General features: G+C 34.8%; 3 protein-coding genes and 1 long non-coding RNA gene across 6 annotated transcripts; 1 reads left to right on the top strand and 3 right to left on the bottom strand.

Annotated features, from left to right (window-relative positions):
- Positions 1-3,083: 3,083 nt before the first annotated feature.
- Positions 3,084-3,587, bottom strand: LOC122079851 (protein PLANT CADMIUM RESISTANCE 2-like). The gene is made up of 2 exons (XM_042646605.1): positions 3,449-3,587; positions 3,084-3,355 (listed from the first exon to the last, which is right to left on the bottom strand). The coding sequence occupies exons 1-2, from the start codon at positions 3,585-3,587 to the stop codon at positions 3,084-3,086; spliced, it is 411 nt and encodes a 136-aa protein (XP_042502539.1).
- Positions 3,588-8,375: 4,788 nt separating this feature from the next.
- Positions 8,376-8,636, bottom strand: LOC122079847 (heavy metal-associated isoprenylated plant protein 39-like). The gene has a single exon (XM_042646599.1). The coding sequence runs from the start codon at positions 8,634-8,636 to the stop codon at positions 8,376-8,378; it is 261 nt and encodes an 86-aa protein (XP_042502533.1).
- Positions 8,637-15,871: 7,235 nt separating this feature from the next.
- LOC122080223 (heavy metal-associated isoprenylated plant protein 39-like) lies at positions 15,872-17,439 on the bottom strand. Of its 2 annotated transcripts, none has more exons than XM_042647160.1 (3): positions 17,159-17,439; positions 16,690-16,765; positions 15,872-16,598 (listed from the first exon to the last, which is right to left on the bottom strand). In XM_042647160.1, the coding sequence occupies exons 2-3, from the start codon at positions 16,712-16,714 to the stop codon at positions 16,222-16,224; spliced, it is 402 nt and encodes a 133-aa protein (XP_042503094.1). In that variant the 5' UTR covers positions 16,715-16,765; positions 17,159-17,439; the 3' UTR covers positions 15,872-16,221. The 2 variants fall into 2 exon arrangements, with proteins under 2 accessions (XP_042503094.1, XP_042503093.1); XM_042647159.1 differs by having other exon boundaries at positions 17,191-17,438.
- A 3,134-nt stretch (positions 17,440-20,573) lies between these two features.
- Positions 20,574-22,408, top strand: LOC122078298. 2 transcript variants are annotated; one of them, XR_006140029.1, is made up of 3 exons: positions 20,574-20,708; positions 20,833-21,254; positions 22,176-22,408. It is a non-coding gene; the product is annotated as an uncharacterized LOC122078298 (long non-coding RNA). The 2 variants fall into 2 exon arrangements; XR_006140028.1 differs by lacking the exon at positions 22,176-22,408 and having other exon boundaries at positions 20,833-21,971.
- Positions 22,409-22,509: the final 101 nt, after the last annotated feature.

Below are 22,509 nucleotides of genomic sequence, written 5' to 3'. Positions count from 1 at the left end.
ATAGGGAGAAGCTAGCTAGGGGTGAGTGTTTATTTAACAAGCCTTCTAACATACGAGCTCTATTCATAATAGAAGTAATTTAATATTGAGGCGAAAAGAATCTTCTACAACATGTGTCCAAGTCGTTAAGTATATTTATAGGAAATTGAAGGAAGACATGTAATATTGGGAAAAATTAGTTGCCACGGATTGATCCAATAGACTGCCACTGCATGATGCCTCTATGCCTTTTCACCATGAGCTATGTTTGGTAGCCAAGAGAAGAAAAGAAAAAAAAAAAAAAAAAAAAAGAATCTAGAAAAGAAAAGAGAAGAAAAGAATTGAAATGGAGAGAAAATAAAAAGAGTATGTATGTTTGGTAACTAAGAGAAAAAAAGAAAAAAATTCAAAAAATTTTGAATTTTAGGAGAAAGAGACATAGGAAATCATTGTGTAATCATTCATTTTTTGTCTTATTATGTTTTTATATTTTCTCATGTTTTCTTGTGTTTTTAGTAAGATTTTTTTTTAGAAAAAAAAAAATTATAATTCTCAAGAGAAATTTTGAATTTCAAAAGCTGAATCTTCACTTGGATGAAGACATACCAAGTATAAAAAGAAATTCTTAATTCAAAAAAAATGCAAAAAGTGTACTTTTTTCTTTTCTTTCCTTTCCTTTTTTGACTACCAAACATAGTAAGATTGGGCGTGACTCGTTTTACTCACTAACTCTTTTCTGTTCTCCATCTTTTCTAGTATATGCATGGGACCTACAACATGACATCTGTAGCACTTAATTATTTATTAGTTTCAGTTATGAACACTTGTCTAAAGAGCTTTAAGTTAAAGGTATTAAAGTGGGAAAGTCAACTCCAAAAATATTCATTCCAAATGTTTGGATGTTAATTTTGTACATATTTTTTTTAATACGTTTGTTTCCAAAAAAAAAAAAAATACTCTAAGCATCCCTCATGTTTTTGTTGTTGATGCTATTTTCATTTTTTGTCGTATTTCTAACATGATGTCTTGACCATTCAGGCAGTATTTTTGAATTTATTTCAGGATTTTTAATAAATAATCATTTTTTAGAAAGAAAGAAAAAATTACATCCCAAAGGAGGGTAGCCCCTCCTCCAAACAAGGACATACCAAAAGAAGATAATGGAAACATTAAGGAGGGTTGAAGAACCAATCAAGACAAAGAGCTTCCCCACAAGCTGGAGAAGCACTAAGGAACACTAAAGAAGACACCAGAAACATTATAAAGAACCACCGGAGAAGACTACCAAAGCTTACACAACACCATCATTCTAGGGTTTAGATAGGAGAGACCCCCCATTTCTCCACAAGGAAAGAATTCTAAGGGGATTTTCCCCCTAGTAGCCACACCTCGACAGTGGTCGCAGACCTCCAGACAGATATCTGTAACAATGTCAAAGTTGGTGCGAACTTTATTTCAAGATTTAGCAGGTCAACAAATCAATTTCTCTAATAATGGAATGAGAAGAGCTTATCTTTGACTTTGGGAATTGCCCCTTCTTTCTCAAGCTGGTAGAGTCGTGCTGATTAATTTGGCCCTTAATTCTATTCCGATGTGCTAGATGTTATGTATTATTTTTTTCCACCACTATTTGTAACAAGTTGGATTCCTTTAGTTCATTGTTTTAACATTTGTTTGTGTCCAGATTTTTCTATCTAGTAATCTTGGCTATTTGGAGGATAAAACCTTTTATCTTTTGTTTTTTCTTCAACTAGGCAAACTTTCCTTTTTAGTATTTTCTTATTTAATAATATGAGGCATTTCAATCATTTATCATCAAAGGTTAAAACATATAATAACAGTGTTTGTGTGGGCACCTTAAAAAGTAAGTATCTCAAACATAGATACCTCAAATGTTAAAAAAAGAAAGAAAAAAAGAATTAGATATCATCTCATGGCCTTGTAGAAAAGTCCACCATCATGCTAAGCATTCATGGATGTACATATTTTGCATGTAAATGGAAAATAAGGAAGTCTTTTTTTTTTTTTTTTTTTCAAAATCCTTAATAAATAAAAGTAGCATTGCATTCATAAGTTAATTTTTTTTTTCCTTTTCATTAATGGAATTTATATTAAAGAAAAAGAAAGAAAACAAATACAAAAGCCTCAACTAGGCAAGGACAAGCACCAAATAAAGAGAACAAAACCAAGTGGGACAAAAACAACCATCAAAAGGGATACAATAAAACCTGCGAGGAGGGGGTGCTACAATTACAAGCAGCCAAATGAGAAGAACACAAAAAATAAGGGTAGAAGAAACAAAGAACAAAGAGGATATATCAAAACTATGGAGGAGAAAAGAGGAAGTTCCCAAGCCAAGGCAAGATGCCCATTTTTGATAATATCTACACACAGCACCTTGGTGAAGAATTTTATTTCTGACCTCACAAATTACGAACAGTTACATCAAATATACTCTTGAGGCCGGTCACTTCATAGATATTTTGAAGGAAAAAAAGTCCAAAGTCATCAAATGTAGCAAATACATTTCAGAGCCAAGGTATGTTTGGTTATAAGGGGAATTAAAGGGAAGGGAAGTGAAATTTTATACTTAAAAAAAAATATATGTAATCATTACCCATGTGACTTTAACATTAATTTCAAATCATTCATATTTGGTCATAAAATTTAATTCACTTTGCATCCAAAACCCTTTGCTATAATATGTAAATAAAAATTACATGTAAAATATATCATTACTAAATATGGTTAAAAAATTAAATAGTTTATACAATCTTATGGGGTAATGATTATAAACATTTATTTTTAAAGGATGAAAATTTCACTTTACTTTCTATTAAATTTCTATTGCAACCAAACGGAGTCCAAAGGCCTCCATATAATGGATAATCTTCATTAATACAATCTATCGAGTCATGCCTTGTTGCGTAGGAGGCTTCCTAATGCACTGTTTATCTTATTCACGATATTTGCACTCCTGCAAAAATTAAATTCAGCAACCACATCATAACCAAACAATCAATCTCCTTTCAATTCAATCTATATATATCCCAACAGATTTAAATAGAGATCAAGAAGAAGACTGAAACTAACCTATGTTCATGTTATGTCCACGGCTCTCCAGCCTCTGTACTCTTGGCAAATGGCACATGGGTCACACAAACAATGAACAAGGAAATCCCCATGGGACCCTCTTCCAGGTTATATTGCTGCCTCATCTTGGTTCGATATAAAGATGAGAAGAAGCATTGACACCTTGTGAAGAGCAGGATCAGTGCATAGATTCCTCCATTTGTTACACAGGAATGGGGTCCTTGATCGACCACCTCAGAGATCTGGCCAAACGTAATGCATGGACACCAATATGTTATAAGACCTGCATGTTTAAACAGTGCAAGTGCAATCAATCCTTCATGATCACCAATTGTGTAGTTTTAAAAAGAAAATTGAGGTTTATTATTAGACTTACAGCTCCTGAGATCAACAAAGCAGTCGAAGAGGCCGGAGGACCAAGGAATTGGAGCTTTAGTGTTTGCTGAATTCACCGAAATGCCGGCAGCCGGAGCTGGACTGACCTTTTGGCTATCAGTTTTCTCAGATGAATACATTTTTTCTTACCTTTCAGTTGAACCAAGAAGGTGTTTAGGAAACTATGTGTGTATACTAGAAAGAGAAAGAGAAAGATCTACACTTGAATTGAATTGGGAATTTGGGGTTTGGGCTATATATATATATATATATATGAGAGTTTTCTTTATACTTTCTTTTTATAGTATATTATGTATTTGTATAGGAGAACCGCTACACTGGTAACGGTTGCCGGCGAAAGTTAGTAGAAACGAGATGTTAATTAATCAAAGGTTGAACCTTTGTTAGTTTATTCGCGTTTTAAACGCCGAACCATTTTTTTCTTCTTATGAATTCAAAGAAGACGACACAAGATTCCAATACTGCAACATTGATGTGTACAATGGATTATGAAAAGAAGTTGTTTTATTCTATGCTAGCTTGTGTTGAATTCTTTTTTGGATTACTTAAGGGAACTACTGATTTTTTACTCAGGGAACTATTCTTGCCCCTATACATAATCCGAGTAATATTTTATGCTAGATTAGGTGTTTGGAAATTACTCTTTAGGCATGGATTTGTTGTGAAGATGTATGTTAAAATCTGAATAAATATTTGATTGTTAATCGTTAATTCTTTATTCTCAATTCTTATATGTACTCATCATATATGTTAAATTTGAATAAATATTTGATTGCATATTATGTAGGTACTTGATATTATTGAAAAATGGTTAGAAAAAAGGATAAGTTTTGGGAACATGTACAACAACTTGGTTTAAATGCAATTATTACTTGACTACTCTGGTAGTGTTACTCGAGTGAAGCTCATTTGGCTTGCTTGACTGGCCATGATGTTCAAATTTGTACTAAAGTCCCTGACCATGTTCAAGCTGAAGCCAGTGTAGAAATGAATATGAGTGCATCTAAAAAGAAAAGGACGAATGAGACCCTAGAAAGTGGAATTGGCTCCACAATTCTCTGGTAGGAGCATTCATCAAACCACAATGGTAGAGTTGGCTACTAAACAAAACAAGAAGTCGTTAGAAAAGATGATAGGAGAATTTTTTGTTAAGAATAACATTTCTTTCAATGTTATTCAGACAGAATCTTTTATTCAAATGATGAAAGGTACTTGTGCCTATGGTCAGGGTTTTGTTATTCCTAGTTACTCTACTCTTCGTACCCGTTTGATTCCTGAAGCTAAGGTAGAGATCATGGAATATGTGAGCAACATAAAGTTAACATGGGGTGGCACAGGTTGCATAATAATGTCTGATTCTTGGACTGACCTAAAGAAGAGGTCTTGGGTCAATGTGATAGCTTATTCTCCTGGTGGGGCTGTATTCCTGAAGTGTATTGAATGTGGTTCAAATAGTATTACTGCTGGATATCTTTTTAGAGAAATATTTAATGTTATTGAAATGCTTGGATCACAACATGGTGTGCAATTTGTTTCAGATAATGGTGCTAACTATAATTGTTGCGGTGATATGTTGATTTGAAAATGGTCTTACATGTATCGGACAAATTGTGCTGCACATGGGATTAATTTGCTTTTAAAGGATATCCATAAGCATGTTAGATGGGTGAGGGAAATTATTGATGATGGTAAACATGTAGTGGATTAATGCACAGGCAACACTGTTATAGCCTTAATGAGGGATTCACAAATGACAAAGAGATTAAGCAGCCTTGCAAGACAAGGTTTGCTACTAATTTTTTAATGCTCCAATCTCTTATTGTAGTTGAGAATGAGTTAAGGCTATTGGTTGCATCATCTGAATGGAGAGGCTTCCATTGCAATAGAGTTGAAATAGCATTAAAGACTATCAGGATAATTCAATCTGATATATTTGGGAAGAGGCAAAGGAGTTATTGCTTTTAGGATCCTCTCATTTTAATTGGATTTGGTGGGAATATATGGGTGGTTGTCTTCCTGTGGTTCAGAAGGTTGCTTGCAGAATCTTAAGCCAATCTTGTAGTTCCTCTCCTTGCGAGAGGAATTGGAGTGCTTCGGACGCTGCACAAACAAGGTTAACTCCAGAAATGTTAGAAGATTTGGTATACATTAGAATGAATTCTTTGATGAAGGAGAAGTATGAAAGCCGAGCAATTCAGGATACAAAACCTATTGACCCAGAGAAACTTGGTGATTTTTTTATGTAGTTTGGATGATGATTTTGGATATTTAAATGATGTATTTTGGATATTTGAATGGTGTATTTTGGATCTTATATTAATCTTTGATGGATATATTTTTGATGTTATTTCATGACATAATAGGTTTAGAATTTGAATTGAAATATGGATATTATATATATTTATTTTGATTGTTATTCAGGTATTTAGAGAATTATTATGTCAATTTATGTCTATATATTGCCCTTTTTTTACACCGTATTATTTAAATATAAACGTTTAAAAACGTACGTCTTTATTTTTTCCCTTTTTTTTAATGTTTTTTTGTCGTTCCCGTTTTAACTAACAGAGCCTTTTTTTTTTCTAAAAAATTAATGTTTTACCTAACTCAAGGGATATGCTAACCTCAGCTCTATTGACCACAAGTAGTGTTCAACGTTAATAGTAATCGTGGATTCCAGCTTAATTTCAAGAATTTCAAAATCATGTTTAGAATTTGGATAGACAAATGCTCACTAACTCTCTCTCTCTTCTCTTTGGTGGTAGGGAGCAAGTTTATTCCTATAGGTCTGAGCGAGTCAGCACTGGTTTACCTTGAGCCTAAATAGGACTTGACTAAGATACCCTAGTCCAGAGGGTGGTTAAGTTAAGAATTTTTGGCATTGGTAAGGGCCTGACTGGCCAGCTAGGGTTATGACCTTAAACTAACCCTGCCCTGCCTTAAAGGGTCATTCAAATTTTCATTTTTCAGGCCTTGAATCAGGCTGAGTCAAGCCTAGCCTTGGCTCAGCTAAGGGACTTAGGATTGATTTAGATCTTTAGGGTTTTCAAAAACCCAACCCAACCTATCGTTTTGCAATCCTACTTGGTGGTCGAACATGATAAATGGCATATTTCAATGGACATCAGAAATTTAATTTAAAAAGTGCTATTACAAAGATCGACTCAAAGGCATAGAGGAATATAGTGATAAAGAAAAACTTTACTGATCGACTTATATATCCACATTTGACTTAATAAACCATGTAAACCAAACTACCCCTCCCTTTTGAGAATTGACCTTTAGTGATTGTACACAAACCCCTTCGGCCCTTCCCCTAGCAAAATAAGAAACCCAACCACCTCTTTCTTCAATATGGAACTCTTATTACTTCTTACCAAAAAAAAAAAAAAACTTCTTATTAACTAACTAATTTCAGTTGGCTGTTCCTTTCACCAGTAAAGCATTACCCATGGATGCTTAGTACCTTAACTAATTATTTATTGCAACCCTTCAACTCGAAAAAAAAAGGGTCATCCATACTGGGGAACAAATTAAAGAAAGGAAGTTTTTTGTCCTATTGTATCCTTTGGGTTTATTTCTTTTTTTCCTTGCAATATGATTTCCTTAGATTGAACCAAATCGTTTCGCTGATTGGGTTTCATATAGAAGTAGGAACCACCATTTGATGGAGAACACTTCTCACAAAAATTACTACTTCACTAAGGATCAACACACATAGACATGGGTATATAAATTAAGATTAGATAAAATAAAGAAACGGGGGATTCCTTTTTAAAAAAAAAAAAAAAATGGAGCTCAAGAGAATCATTTCTGTTTTTGAGAATAAGTCCATATTGGTAACTGTGGGATCTTAGATGACTTTATATGTTAGTTGAAATGGAACTCTTCATCTACTAGTTAGCTAGCTTATTTTTAATAGAATACTTAGCATGATCTGATAATATCTGACAAACTTATTTAATTAAAAAGGTAATGCATACCCTAAAAACAGAAAAGAAAATGAAGCTGTAGGGTTGTAATAATTCTGAAATCAGAACAGCTTGCAAACGTTTTTATTATTATTATTATTATTATTATTATTATTATTATTAAAGAAACAGAAAAAAGAGGAGAGTGGCCGAATATACAATAGGAAGAACATCAAGGACAGATCCTACATCCTAGCATGGTTTAAGGAGTCGGATCGGATCGATCAGAATTGAGTGTATCAGATTGATTCCAGCCGAGGCCAATCCCATATCAATAGATCAGTGCAGATGAAGGGTAAGGAAATAAAAATTGTTTTTTAATAAAAACCATGAATATTTTTAGTTGATTCAGACCGATATAGACTGATTTCAAAACTGATTCCAATTTCTTAAACCATGGACCCTAAACTAGAGGACCCAACCAGCAACCTAATCACAAAAGCCATGAAATATGCCTTAAAAAACAGCTTCATCACCTCTCGAGTTGACTGATTGTGGATTCAAGTTGACACGCCCATTACTGTTCAGGGTTTAATCATCCATGAAGCACCTTACTTAAAAAAAAAAAGACAAAGTTTTATTAATTTTACGTTACATGGCAAACCCTTTAAAAGAGAACAAAAGGGAAAAGCAATCAACCAACCCACCCATCGTAAGCTCGGACTTTCTAATTCGACTCCCACTAGGCACACTTGGGCCACTCACACGGGGTGTTTAGTGCTCTTCACTGCTTTCAGTGAAAATTGAATGGTTCCATTCAACCCTAGTATGACCCAGTCCATGCGGTGTTGGGTCAGTATGGGCCCGTGGGACTAGTCAAACGAAGGCTTGGACACCCGTCGTTAGCCAAAAAAAAAAAAAAATCAACCAACCCCACCAATATCCCTAGGGCCTCAACAGTACAAAAGAACCTTTTTAAGTGAATCTTCATCCCAATTAAGATATAACACAACAAGCATTAGGGTTCTCTTTTGCAATACTCTCAAGATGATAGTGTGAAGTCATGTAGGGATAATTATAACCACCACCCAACTCTATTGCCTTAATGAGCTCGGCGATTTTAACAGCGGCTTCATCCTTCTTTTCTTCTTCTTTTTTCTCCAGCTCAGGTGCCTTAGGCTCTTCCGGTGGCCCAATAAAGTCTATTTCCGTGTGCCAATACTTACGCAATTTCCCCACGATGTTTACAGGATCCATTTCTCCAATCACTGTCTTTTCTTCTCATTCATATTCATGGCAATGGAATTAATTCCTACAAAAAAGAAAAAGAAAAAAGAAGTGTTAAATTCATCAACTTTTCTTGTTTCAAACCAATTGGTTCAAAGTGAGGTGATCTTGTGGCTCTTATAATTAATAGTTGAGTCAGCTATTCTAAGTGGACGCACGCTCTGAACTGAATTTGAGTAAGGTTTAATAAAAACGAAGAAGCATCTGAACTGAATTTGAGTTAAAGATAGAGAGAAAACTGATCACCTTCATTTCTCAATAAGTCTCAAATATCTGACCTGGAAGACAAGCAAGCAACAGGTACAGATCAAAAGTGGAACACGGGGACGATGAAACACCAAAAGGAAGGAAGGAGACTGAAAGCGAGACCAAGATCGATTAATGACAATTGTGTATGTACCGATGCCTCTACGAACAAGTATGCTGGATTTATAACACAAGAAAGATCCTTCTCTCTCTCTCTCTCGCTCTCTCTCTCTCTCCACATAAAAAATACGATCTAAAGATTTATTTATTTATTTTTGAAGTTCCAATGAGTTGGGACCATTCAATAGAGGCCCTCCCCAATGAAGGCCTTTATCGACTTTAAATTTTGTAGGATGATGGTTTCTGGCGGCTTAGATCCAACGCCTTAGAATACTTTGACATAAAACTCAACATATAATCATACACTTAGAGATGTTTCAAGACATTGGATATGAACAGTCGTCTCTATTGTGCAATAGTTATAGGGGTTTTAACACCTCTATTGATTGCTTCTTTATATGTATAATATTCTCTCACATGAAATACTTTCTTTCTAATTTATTTATTTATTTTTATCTTGATGAGACAATTTACTAGGTAAGCAGTAGCATCAGCCGATTACATCAGCAGTTGATCTTTTTAAAAGGAGAAAAGAGGTTTACGGGTTTCTGAAAAATAAATTAAGGGGGAAATTCTTGTGTAATGAAATATCAAATAGTTGTATCCCTTTCTTGCATCTCACATTAAATCTGTTAGTTGTTACAATCTCGCTCTCTCTCTCTCTCTCTCTCTCTCTCTCTCTCTCTCTCACACACACACACTTATATGGTTACGTTCATAAGAGATAACTCTTTTATTTATAATAATTAAAAAAAAAAGCATAACAGATAACTCAATCCAAATATTTGGGAGTTGGGACCAAACCTCTGGTTAAGGGTGTCAATTGGTTCAGTTTCGGTTCGAACCGATTTGGTTATGTTACGTTCAAAAGAGATAACTCTTTTATTTATAATAATTAAAAAAAAAAAAGCATAACAGATAACTCAATCCGGTTTAATTGGGAGTTGGGACCGAATTATTCGCGTTTTATATTCACTTTTGAAAAAATCACGAATTTAACCGAATTTTATTTTTAATTCGGATTCGGTCAGAATTTTTGATAAAATTCGGAAAAATTCGGTTCAGCCGAATAATTCGCGAATTATTCGGCCGAATTGATAACACTGACCATGACTGTGATGGACCAAAGGCCATAATGGGCTCAAGTTACCGTTTTGGTTCTACAATTTTTATCTTACACATTCCATCAATCATAAAATCTCTTCAAATAATCATTCAAAATCACTTATTAAAGATAATAAAACCGGTCAAAATCTGATCGTAGCATGGCCAAAACATGTATCAGATTGTGACTTACAGAATAAAATTGTAAATGCCATTCTCAAGTAAGATCTAAGCTAGAATAAAAAAAAAAAGCATAATTACATGTCCAACGCGCCCAGCCTCCCCTAAGAGTCAAAAACTCAAAAGGGAATATGGAAAATCCCTCCTAAGTCTGAGAGAAAATAGGATTTTTTTTTTCATATTTTGGTTTAAACTTTTAAGAGTAATTCGGTTTGGTTTCGATTCCAAACCAACGGTTTTAACATCCTAAAACGAAACCGAACCGAACCGAATAGCAATACTCACATACCCAGACCGAATATGAACCAAATTTATTCGGTTCGATTTGGTCCGGTTAATTGGGCTTGGTTTTGGTTTCAGTTTCAGTTTGAAATTGACACCCTTACCTTTACTCACTGTGGTGAAATTTTTTAGAAGAGAACAAGGGAGATACGAATCTCACAAGAATAAAATAAGAGGGAGTATTTACACATTAGCATTGTGTAATGAAATAAAATACGCTAGCATCTTATTGGCCATTGTATTCTCTCTCGACATCTTAGTCATTATATATGTAACAATCCCATTCTCTCCATCACCACCAATATTACTACTCTCTCCTTTTGTCTATCTTCGGCTTTACTCACTACACCAACAAGCGTATGATCCTTTATCAGAAAACCAAAAAAAAATAACAAAGAAACAAAAACAAAAAAAACAAAAGAAAAAAAAGTTAATAGTACTAATATATGAGGGTTACAACAAGGTCAGCAATTCTACTGTTTAGTGCTTTTTCCCCTATTCTAATCCGAGTAAACTTAGATTTTTCAATCAAAATCAGTTTGTAAGATTGATAAATTTAATGGGGAGGAAAGTAAGACTTTTAAGTTTTTTTTTTTCATAGGCAGCGAGGATCCTATAAGGCGTTGAGATCTTCAATTATTAACTGCCATGTGATATATATATATATATATAAATATATATTGGTAAACATGTGATTTATTAATGTTCAAATCAAGTAGACATTTGTACATGTAGTCATCTAAGTCATGGTTTAATATGTAATACAAGAAGTTTAGAATCATGTTTGGAATTTGGATGCCCAATTTTTTTCCTCACTAATTCTAATTCTCAAATTTCAGAATTTGTCCTTTATTATCACAAATTCTGCATATATAAGTTGAGGCATATAATGATTTTGGATCCCATAATAAATTACTAGAAAAAATAAAACTAAATTAAATAATGGGTGTTTGGGAGGATAGAATGGTAAACTAATAGTCCAAGATCATAGCAAAATTTAAAAATATGATAAATTAAATTGATCAAATGCCTAAAGCTAAGAAGATGACCGTCAAATTTTATTTATTATTTATTATTTTTTTTGGGAAGGGTTCAAGTTCAAGGGCCTATTGGTCATTACCGGTAGATTAGACCCACATGCAAGCAAAGAATTGACCCACAGAAGAATTAGTAGGGACTACGGATACACTTCTTGAAAAATAAGTAAATTGATGCAGACCAAACACCGATGTACTTAAGAAAAATTGATCAAGTAATCAATCCTCACATACTTACTCCATTGAAAACTACAAACCACCAGACCAAGGCTCATGTATAATCAAACGTAGTGACAGAACTAGTGCTTCTCTCCATGCAACTCGTAATGCAAGAGTGATTCTTACCCAAAAGAAAAGGTATTGCAAGAGTAATGGGAGCTCATGTTATCACTAAAATGAATTTTCTATCATATTTTATGATTTCTTTTGAAATAAAAAGATATTTGAATTAATAATTTTTAAAGCCCATGATTTTATCACATTATTATGAGCCCATGTTTCTAAAACTATCGTTGTGGGTCGCTTTATTACTATTAAGTTTGATAGAGTTTAGGCCTTAGGCCCATTATCAGTTTCCTAAAACACCTTGTTAGTTGGGGGTCAAAACAGGTCAATTTCTACAGCACTTGTCTGATGGGCCATTTGGCAGCCATGTGAATGACCCTTTCTAGTTTCTACCATAGTCTGGTGGGCCCATCAGTGGAGCTCAAAGTGAATTTATTTACGGATTTTAAGTATTTTGTCATGGATTTTGAGTATTTTGTGTGCTTTATTTTGTCACGCAGTCCATTTGTGTATTTGGTAATGGATTTCCATTGGTTTCAATGCATGTTCTCAATAGGTTTGTTGTAATGCGTGGGGTTAAAATATAACAATTTTTTATTTTTTTTTATTTTGATGCATAAGTTCATTAAAAATAAAATAAAATAAAAAGGGTGCAAGCATATTCTTTTCATTTTTAGTAAGGGTGTCAATTGGTACAATTTCGATTTGATGCACGAGGCAGGAGAAAGGGAGAACCAAAATTATACCGAATCAAAAACTCGAATGCATTTTTAATATAAAAACCGTACCAAATCTGCTAGGTTTCAATACAGTTTTTATTCAGTTTCTTAAATGGTTTCTTATTAGGTTAGATTTGATTTTAGTATAGTTTCATAAACCATCCCATATATAATTTATGAGATACATGTATATATTGATTCAGTTCAAGAATAGGAAATTCCATACAATTTAATTCGTACTGAACGATTTTACCTTAAACACCAATATCGTATTAAATAAGATTCATTTTCTTCATACTGAAACCGTATCTATTCTTATTTGTTACAATTTTAAACAATCGTTGTAAGTTTCAATATTCGATTTCGGTTCTAAAATTGGCACCCTTAATTCTCAGTCCTAGATTTGCATTCACTTTATTAATTATTATTTTCATATGAATGAGGGAAACAGAGAAACTAAAGTCTTGGATTACTGAGTAAATTTGGGTTAATGCTAGCAAGTATCTCTTATATAGCATAAGCTGACTATATATAATTCAAGATTGTCTGGTGGAAGGGAGAAGTCATGTTGATCACATGGATAACAAATCAAGGGTTGGAGGATTGACCTACCCCTCATATTGATTAGTCAATCTGGATCAGGATAGGTTGAGTACAATGTTTAAATCAGTAATCTAGATATACATAATCAATAATAATTGTAATATCCATAGAATGTATACATAATTTTCTTTAGATTGTGTTTGGTAGTCAAGAGAACAAAAGAAAAAAAAGTATAAAAATTATAATATTTTCTTAATTTAAGAAATTCTCATTTGGTATGTCCAAGATTATGAGAAGATTTTTTTTTTTTTAATTTCAAAATTCACATTGGGAACAGTGAAGTTTTCTTTTGCTGCTAAAAAAGAAAAATCTTTACTCTATTGCCTAGACAAACAAGCCATAATTTTTTTTTCCTTATCATTTTATTTCTATTATGTTCTTTTCTTTTCGTTTCTTTTATATTCTTCTCTTGATGACTACCAAACATAGCCTTAATGTTAAATATGCAGATTTTTTTTATATTGAATCTAAGAAAATAGTCGTACGTGGGTGTGGGCGTGTGTATGTATGGTCGGCAACTGGACCACATATGGAAACTTCTAACATAGAAAATACAAAAATAAATATCAAAATAAAATAAGAAGAAGAAGAAGAAGAAGAAGAAGAAGAAGAAAAGTACCTAAAAACGTTGTAAAAATGAGAAGAAAGGATTTGGTGGAAGTCAGAAAAATATGGCAATCCCAACTGAAGTTATAGACAGGTTAGCTTGAACGGAGTAAGAGAGATTTGTTGGATCATACTATGGTGCATGGTAGGGTGTAAGTTTGGCCTTGTCAGCCCGAGTCTACTTTGGCCTGCCTTGAGTCCAAACATGGCTTGGGCTGAGATGCCACGGTCCTAAAGGTGGGTCAGATTGGAAATTTTTAACTTTGAGTAAGGGCCGTCGGGCTAGGGTTGAGGCCTCATGCTAAGCCAGGCCTTATCCTCTTCTTCTTCTTCTTCTTTTACCTAGCAACCCTTGCATCTCCCTTCCCCCTCCTATGGTCAAGGCCAATCTCTGTTAGACTAGCCTAACCCCCGAGGGTAGGTTAAGATTGAAAATTTTCAAACCTTGAGTCAAGATAGGATTAGGTCGGGCAAAAGTCGGGCCAAGTCTAGGCAAAACTAAAAAGGAACTTAAAGTTGAATTAAAGTATCCAAAAGCCTAATCCAACCAGACACTATTGCACTCCGACTGATAGTCAAACATGGTAACCGGCATATTTCAGTGGTGAGAATCTATCATCTTAAAAAATGCTATTAAAGAGACCGGCCGTAAGGCATAGAAGAAGATGAAGAAAAATCCACTTTTGTACCATCATTTCACTTAAAAAAAAAATTAATGTGTTTTTATTTTTAGTTTTTTGGCAAAAATCATTTGTTGATGTCTCAAAACACTATTGACCAATCTCCTCATTGGAGAGGATTTGGATCCCATAATAATAATGTCTTTTTTATAATATCGGTATTTGGTGGTCTAATTAGATGGCAAAGAGTATCATGAATTCTGCTTCTATTCTTGTAAACGCTTTATTTTAGAGAAATTATTAATTAAATTAATCTTGCAATTTGTAAGTTCGCTTTGAAATCAAAGCTCTATCACTAGAAAGAATTAATTGAATTTATTTTTATTATATGTCAATATAAAATTTCATTTTTAATTCTTGATCTTCATAAAGTGGTTTAAGAAATAATTACAACCTAATTAAACTAATTTTTCTTTAATGTTTTTTGCCATGCATGGAAAACGATCCCACTATGTGACAAACTAAAAATATATAAAAAATGGTAAAAATTTTGCGCATGATGCATGGTGCATAGTGCATAAATCAACCGTTGGACCATAGTGCACAAACCCCTTCCCCTAAATGAATAAAAATCCGACCATCTTCTTATAGAATTATTATTATTATTACTTTTAACGACGAAGGTTATACTGACTCACAATCATATGGATCAAGTTATAGTGGGGTTGAATGAAGACCATTCAATTTTCTCCGAAAATACTGAAAAGAACTAAACGCCCCCTCCCCTGTGAGAGTAACCCTAATGAGATAAGAAGAGTCAAACTCAGAACCACACATTTTCTGAGACGAAGGTCATCCCTTATTAACTAGACTACCCTGGGGTTTGTTCAATATAGAACTCTAATCTAAATTAATTCCAGTTGACTAGTCCTTTTACCAATGAAGCATTACCCATAGAAGCCTAGCACCTTAAGTAATAGAATATCACCACCCTTTGACCCAAGTTCCGGAAACTATATTCTTGTTAAAAGGATCCATATTGAGGGGTATAAAAAAGGAAGAAATCTTTTTAACCTGTTGCATCTAATTGTGCCTATCTTTCTCCTCCCAATAAAATGACCACCTTGCCCAAAAAAAATTAAAACATTACAAAGTCTTGTGGTCTTGTGATTACGACTTCACTAAAGGATTAACACACATGGATATGGACATATAAATTAAAGCTAGATAAAAATTAGAAGGATCCTGAAAATAATGAAAAACAAAACTCAAGATAATCTATTCCAATATTTACATGCTATATATACTAGATGGGGCCTCTTCATCTAATAGTTTAAAGTTTTGAATAGAATACTTTACCATGACATCAAGGCAGTTCAAAAATTTAATTAAAAGACAATCCATACCAAAGAAGAATTTACTGTCATGTAATTAATACTTCACTGAAGGGTCCACACTTACATTCATACTTTCAAAATTTTATTTATTCACTTTCAAAATTTTATTTACTCTATTGGAAAAGACGTGGAACATGGTGTTGGTGCCATCATATGTCTTTTTCTCTTCTTCTCTTCTTCTCTTCTTCTCTTCTTCTCTTTTTCTCCTTTGAAAAAGACCCTTTTACCTTCTTACGTTTAATCCTATCATTGGTGTATGCCATTGAAATGCCCAGCCCAACCCTACCCTACCTTTACCCTTTCCCTACCCTTTATTCTTCTTGTACGGAAGAGGATCAAATGATCAATCCTTCCAATTAAGAGATAACACAAGAAGTGTTGGGGTTCGTATCTGAGACATCCTTGAGGGAGTAATATGTCGTCCCATAGGGAATATTATAGGGATGACCACTCTCATGTCTCTCCTTCATTAACTGAATGAGCTCGGCGATGGGATCTTCCTTCTTTTCCTCTTTCTTGGGTTCTTCTTTCTTGGGTTCTTCTTTCTTCGGTTCTTCCTTCTTGGGTTCTTCTTTCTTCGGTTCTTCCTTTTTGGGCTCTTCCGGTGGCCCAACAAAGTCTATAACCGTGTGCTGCCAAAACTTCCTCAATTTCCCGACGATGTCCACAGGATCCACTTCTCCGATCACTGTCATTAGATGCTTCTCCATATCCACAGAGATAGAATTGATTCCTAAAAGAAAAATGGAAAATTTATTAAATTCACCCCTTTTCTTGCTTTCAGGCCAGAAAAAAGCTTAAATTTTGGAAAACCCATTTGTTACCTGAAACGGAAGAGACTGCCCTCATGGCCTTTAGCTTGGATTTGGCGTCATATACTTCTACTTTCACCACCACTTTCTGTAACAAAAAGGGGAAGAGATTAGAAGATCCAATCAGATTACTTTTCAAAAGTGATATTCAATCTTACATATAAGGTTCTGAAAGCTCCAGAACTAAAACAGGGGAAGGAAAATCTTCATTGAAATCAATCAAAATTATTGAAAAAGTAGTGGGCATCCACCACTTTCTGTAACAAATAGGAGCAGAGATAAGAATATCCAATCAGATTACTTTTCAAACGTGATATTCAATCTTACATAAAAGGTTCTGAAAGCTCCAAAACTAAAACAGGGGAAGGAAAATCTTTATTGGAATCAATCAAAACTAATTGAAAAGGTCGTGGGCATCTAGTTTAAAGGACATCTGAACTGAAATAGTAAGAATTAATTAATAAGAATGAAGATTCTGAACTGAATTTAAGATAAAGAGAGAAAACTGATCACCTTCATTTGATCTCTTTGAGTTTCAAATATCTGAACGGGAGGACAAGCAAGCAGCAAGCACAGATTAGAAGCGGAACACAGAGACGATGAAACACCAAAACGAATAAGGAGACTGAAAGAGAGATATGAAGAACGGGAACTTTGTGCGTAGCGATGTCTCTCCTAACGAGAAAGAGAGAGGGTCTGATGAATTTATAACACAAGAACACAGAGAAAGACTGATGAGCTCTCTCTCTCTCTCTCTCTCTCTCTCTCTCTTATGCGGACGTGTGTAGGATTTGGACTAAAGATAAGCTCACTCTGACTCTTTGCGAATTAGGGCACGCTGTTCTGACTTGTGTCCAATGGAAGCTTTTCTCGGTTTAATTTTTTTATTTTTTTGCCTTGCTTGGTAGGACCCAGCATATTGCTATTATTAGGCAGTAGATCAATCAACTACGAGCTGTCGTGGCACTGATAATCAGTGCTGAGCTTTTAAAACCATAGAAAAAATCACATGACTACCAACTTTTGAGTTTTCTTTACAAAATTATTCATAAAAATTTTTTATTAATAAAAATACTTAAAATTGAGTTTGGATCTAATTTTGAGTTTACAAAATTATCCACCCAAAGTTTCAGTTAACAAAAATACCTAAAATCAGGTTTGGATTTACAAAACTACCCAAAATAATGAATCTTCATCTTCCACATATAATCATGTATTTTTTTATTACTAAAACTTTGTGTGGGTAGTTTTGTAAATCCAAACTCAATTTTGAGTATTTTTGTTAACTTAAACTTTAAGTGGGTAATTTTGTAGAGAAAAACCTAATTTTGGGTATTTTTGTTAACTGAATTTTTTTGTAGATAATTTTGTAAAGGAAAACCCATAAATGGATAATCACATAATTTTTCCAAGAACATATTTACGAGTCTTGCAAAAATTCAATCTTTCATACTATGACGAAATAGTTTGGCAAAATGTTTTTTATGAAGAAGGGCAGTTCTCACCAGTCTCTCTCCTGCTGCTTGTTGTAACCCATTGAAAGTTGAAACCTTTCATCTTCTCCTCCCTTCTTTCTCCCGGATGTCTCTCCCTCTTTCCATCTCTCTCTCTCTCTCTCTCTCTCTCTCTCTCTCTCTCTCCATCATGTCCTCTTTTCTCTGCCTCCGTTATTCCTCATCCACTCACTGGCTCTGCACATCAACCGTTGTTGCTTTTAGACTTTAGAGACGGGAGAGAGGTGGAATACAAAGCTACTATACAATTACCACTAGATTGTAGCTTGCTTTACGACCATAGTAAGGTCAGCAATCCTGGTGGTTCTGTTTTTTCACCCAATTCTAGTCCAAGTCAATCTAAAATTTTCAATCAAAAATCAGTTAATAATTATAAATTAATTAATCAATCTCAACGAGTAGTCAAGTTGGTAAAGAATTTTCATCTTTGAAAACATGTGGTTCTAAGCTCAACTCCTCTTATCTCCTTGAGATCACTTACATGGGTTGTTTAGTGTTCTTTAATACTTTAGGTGAAAGTTGAATGATTCTCATTCAACCCCGATATGATTTGATCTATATAATTATGAGACGGTCCTTATAGTTATAGGATCACTGTGAATCCACATAACGTTAGAAACCTGGGTACCCATGGTTAAAGAAAAAAAAATTATAAATAAATTAATGCGGAGGAAGGTAAGGCTTCAAGTTTGAAAGCGAGAATTCTAAAATGCATCTAGATGTTCAACTTTTAACTGCCACGCATGTAATGTTTACTTAGTGGTCAAATTAAGTAGAACGTGTCGTCATCAAGTCGTGGTTTAATATTTAATGCAATTTAGTTTCACCACCATCTATGAATCTAATGATTTGAAAATATTTCAAAAGTCAATTTTATAAAGCAATTGTAGAAAATGAGCTTTGCTTTTGATTCAAAATTAATAAACAGTTGCTACTAAAATCAGGAACTGCTTCTACCAAGGCTTGAGAATCTAAGAAGCAGGATTGAGTTCCCGAGTCTCTGGATAATTCTAGAGTCATAGATTCTAGCTTAATTTCAAGAGTTTCAGAATTAAGTTTGGAATTTTTTATTTTTTTGGGATAAGAATTATGTTTGGAATTTGTTTCCACAAATTTTTCTCGCCAATTCTAATTCTAAAAATTTTGGAATTTGTACTTGATTTGTCGCCAAATCTGCATTATATTAGATAAGGTATATGATGAATTTGGATCCCATGATTTTATCACATCACTGTGAGCCCATGTTTCTAAAACTAACATTGTGGGTGGATTTATTACTTAATAGAGTTTGAAAGAGTTTAGGGCTTAGGCCCATGGTCAGTTTTTCGAAACACTTGTTAAGTTGGGGGCCAGCCCAGGTCAGTTTTACCCTAATTTGTTTGATGGGCCGAATGGCAACCATTTGAATGACCCATTCTACCCTAGTGTGGTGGGTCCATCAGTGAGGCTTACAGCTTTATTTACAGATTTTGAGTATTTTGTGAAGTTTATTTGGTCACGCAGCACATTTTTTGTTAGCAAGTATTTCTTATATAGCATAAGCTGATTACAATTTGAGATTGTCTAGTAGAAGGGTCGTGGAAATCATTTTGATCACATGGACAGCCAAATCAGCGGTCAGGATCCTCTCCAATGTGGTAATCTGTCTAACGCAGATTGAATGGTTGGGAGGAACCAAGCTTGCACCCCCATATACTTTCAATCGTGACGCATTGAAGAGGAGCTGAATCTACAAAATAAAGGGTTGAAGGATTGACCTAACCCTCATAATGACTGGCCGATCTGAACCAGTATAGGTCGAACCCAATGTTTAGATTAGTAATGAGTCGGTTAACACCTCAACCTAGGTATCCAAAGCATCTCCCTCACAACCAAACAGGAATTGACTGCTCCGAAACGGTGAGAATCGGGATCGGCCTTGTTCGATTTTGATCCGAATGGATTTAGAACTACATTTAATTAAAGTAGGGGAAGCATATATTTTATGAGAAAAGGAAAACTCCATAAATTATTTTACATATCGTATTCATATACCCCACTGCTCATCTTTATAAAATAAAGCCAAACTGACAAAAAGCTAAATCAATCAGTCATCGTCCTAAAATAAGCCTATCATGACTCGTGACTGCACTCTGATGTAGATGGACGAATCTGTTTTGGGTATCCCCACGAGCGCCGGCTAAGATATTTGTTATACAATCAATCAATGGTCACATTATGTGACCTACAATAACAGCTGAGTCTTTTACCAACTAAATAAGATATCTCACATAAATTCATGCTAGGATTAAACTTTCGTTTAAGATTCTCTTTCCCCTCATATATTGGGATAAAAATCCTCTATTGTTCTGATCCTCTATTGTTCCATGTTTTGCTAGGTGCAGAGCGCGACACGTGGATGATGCATCATCAACGGTCAAGATTAGATTGGTTTGAAAGGGTTATTAAATCCGGTTTAAGTGGATGATTCGAACCACCATTTTTGAACCGGTCCTTTACCAAACAACTCATTTGCAGGTTTGAATTTCAAATCCCTAAAACCCATTTTTGAATTTCATTCCCCGCTGGTTGCTTTCTCTCTGAGAAACCGTCTCTCTGTCCCTCACTTCACTCGAAGCTCACGAATGGAAATCGCCTGCAGGTTGCCCTCTCTCGCACGACGCGCTCATCTCTCGCTGCTCACAGAGGAGAAACCCTAACGGTGGTTTCTTCTGCTGCTCCCGGTCAAGGTCGAAGCTCACGAAGGGGTTTTTCCCGTAGGCGAAAGGGATTAGTTGTGGTTTCTTCTGCTGCTCCCGGTCAAGGTCGAAGCTCACGAAGGGGTTTTTCCTGTAGGCGAAAGGGATTAGTTGTCTCTCTATCTTGCGAAGGGGATTTTTTGCTAGGTTTGAGTCACTATCGCGCCGAACTTTTTTCTGGGTTTGATTCATTCACTGTTAGTTTTTTTTTTTTTTTTTCCTGCTTGGTGTTGTTCTACAACAGAGGTTTCTTGCCACGAAGGGGTTTTTTTTTCCTGCTCTGTCGCGGTCTCCTCCCCTCGTGAAGGTCTCTCTTCCTTCAGAGGTATGTTTCCAGATCTGAACAAGTAATGTAGTGTTGTCTCTCTGCTCTGTCGCGGTCCACTTGTTAGTTCAGTGACAATCCCTACTTTGGGAATTGGGATCCTATCCAGAGGAGGTAAGCAACATCAGGTTAGTTTCTATTTCTTGTCTTCTTACCTCTGTTATGATGAGCATGGGAATCAAGTCTGTATATATCCCATGTTGGGACATGTAACAGCTTTTTAATCAAAGAATGGAACAGAGTTGAGTTGCAGATATGCTGCTGTTAGTATATTTTTGCTACCGCAGGCCAGTGTCAGCATATTTCCTGGGTCATTTCTTACAGGAGTGGATTTTTCATGTTCTTCTCTCCTTTTAAGTTTAGCTGAGATCAATCAGACAGGTTATATAGACTTGAACAGTCCAAACTCAATGGTTTAGAGAAATTCTTTCAGATTTTGATAGATATACTTAGCCTCAGCATGAAATTGAATTTCAGGAACAGAAATTTGTCTCTGAATGTAAGCCCCATAAAATACACCCAAGTTTGTCTGATTGAATGGAAAATTTGATGACAAACCAAATTTCCAAAGTTTTGTTTTTTCCCCCTGAAAGCAAGAATCAAAGTACAGCACCAGACAACAATGTTGTGTTATGTTTTGGGATCTTGAATAGGTTTGAACTTATTTGATAGACCATCTGTTAGGTCTGTATTGTATTGTCTAAAAACAGGAAGGGACAAAAAAAACAAAATATCTAAAAGAATGAAGCCATACACTGCTTATCATTTGCCCAGACAAATATAGTACAGATATACAAACTCAGGATGGAACCTTTCTTATTTTTATCATAGCAATATCAAGATAGAGGATGAAATTAAATGATGGAAACTTTGAAATCTATTCATTTCGATTATTTTCTTATGGATATTGCATTTTTACAGAGAAATGGATGCACAACAACGGATGTGTAGCTGTGGAGAGGTGATGGTCATCCGAACTTCTCAAACGGCGCGGAATCCTGGACGAAGATTTTACAGATGTCCGGTAGGCGGAAAACATCCGGGATGTTTTATTTGGTTGGACCTAGTATCGAGGAATTATACTGAGACTGTAGACACAGGAACATGTTATTCAACAGAAAGTGTTAATAGGAACACACGGGTCATCTCAGCTATTCGTCAACCCTCCTATAGTCAACAAGTGCGGAAACAAGTACTAGTGGACCAGTCGTTGCTCAACCATTATTATGGTTTAATCATCTTCCTCTATATTTGG

Source organism: Macadamia integrifolia, chromosome 5, assembly GCF_013358625.1.
Source record: "Macadamia integrifolia cultivar HAES 741 chromosome 5, SCU_Mint_v3, whole genome shotgun sequence".
Lineage (NCBI taxonomy): Eukaryota > Viridiplantae > Streptophyta > Magnoliopsida > Proteales > Proteaceae > Macadamia > Macadamia integrifolia.
The sequence above is the reverse complement of the archived record's forward strand: the minus strand, read 5'-3'. Positions and strand labels throughout refer to the sequence as shown.

What these genes read in the sequence shown, in the direction of transcription:
- LOC122079847 (XM_042646599.1), bottom strand. Translation starts at nt 8,636, where the DNA reads ATGGATCCTGTAAACATCGTGGGGAAATTGCGTAAGTATTGGCACACG.
- LOC122080223 (XM_042647159.1), bottom strand. An exon ending in GGCAGTCTCTTCCGTTTCAG is followed by an intron (nt 16,599 to 16,689) that starts GTAACAAATGGG and finishes TTTTTCTTTTAG; the next exon opens with GAATCAATTCTATCTCTGTG.
- LOC122079851 (XM_042646605.1), bottom strand. Translation starts at nt 3,587, where the DNA reads ATGTATTCATCTGAGAAAACTGATAGCCAAAAGGTCAGTCCAGCTCCG. An exon ending in CTTTGTTGATCTCAGGAGCT is followed by an intron (nt 3,356 to 3,448) that starts GTAAGTCTAATA and finishes TTAAACATGCAG; the next exon opens with GTCTTATAACATATTGGTGT.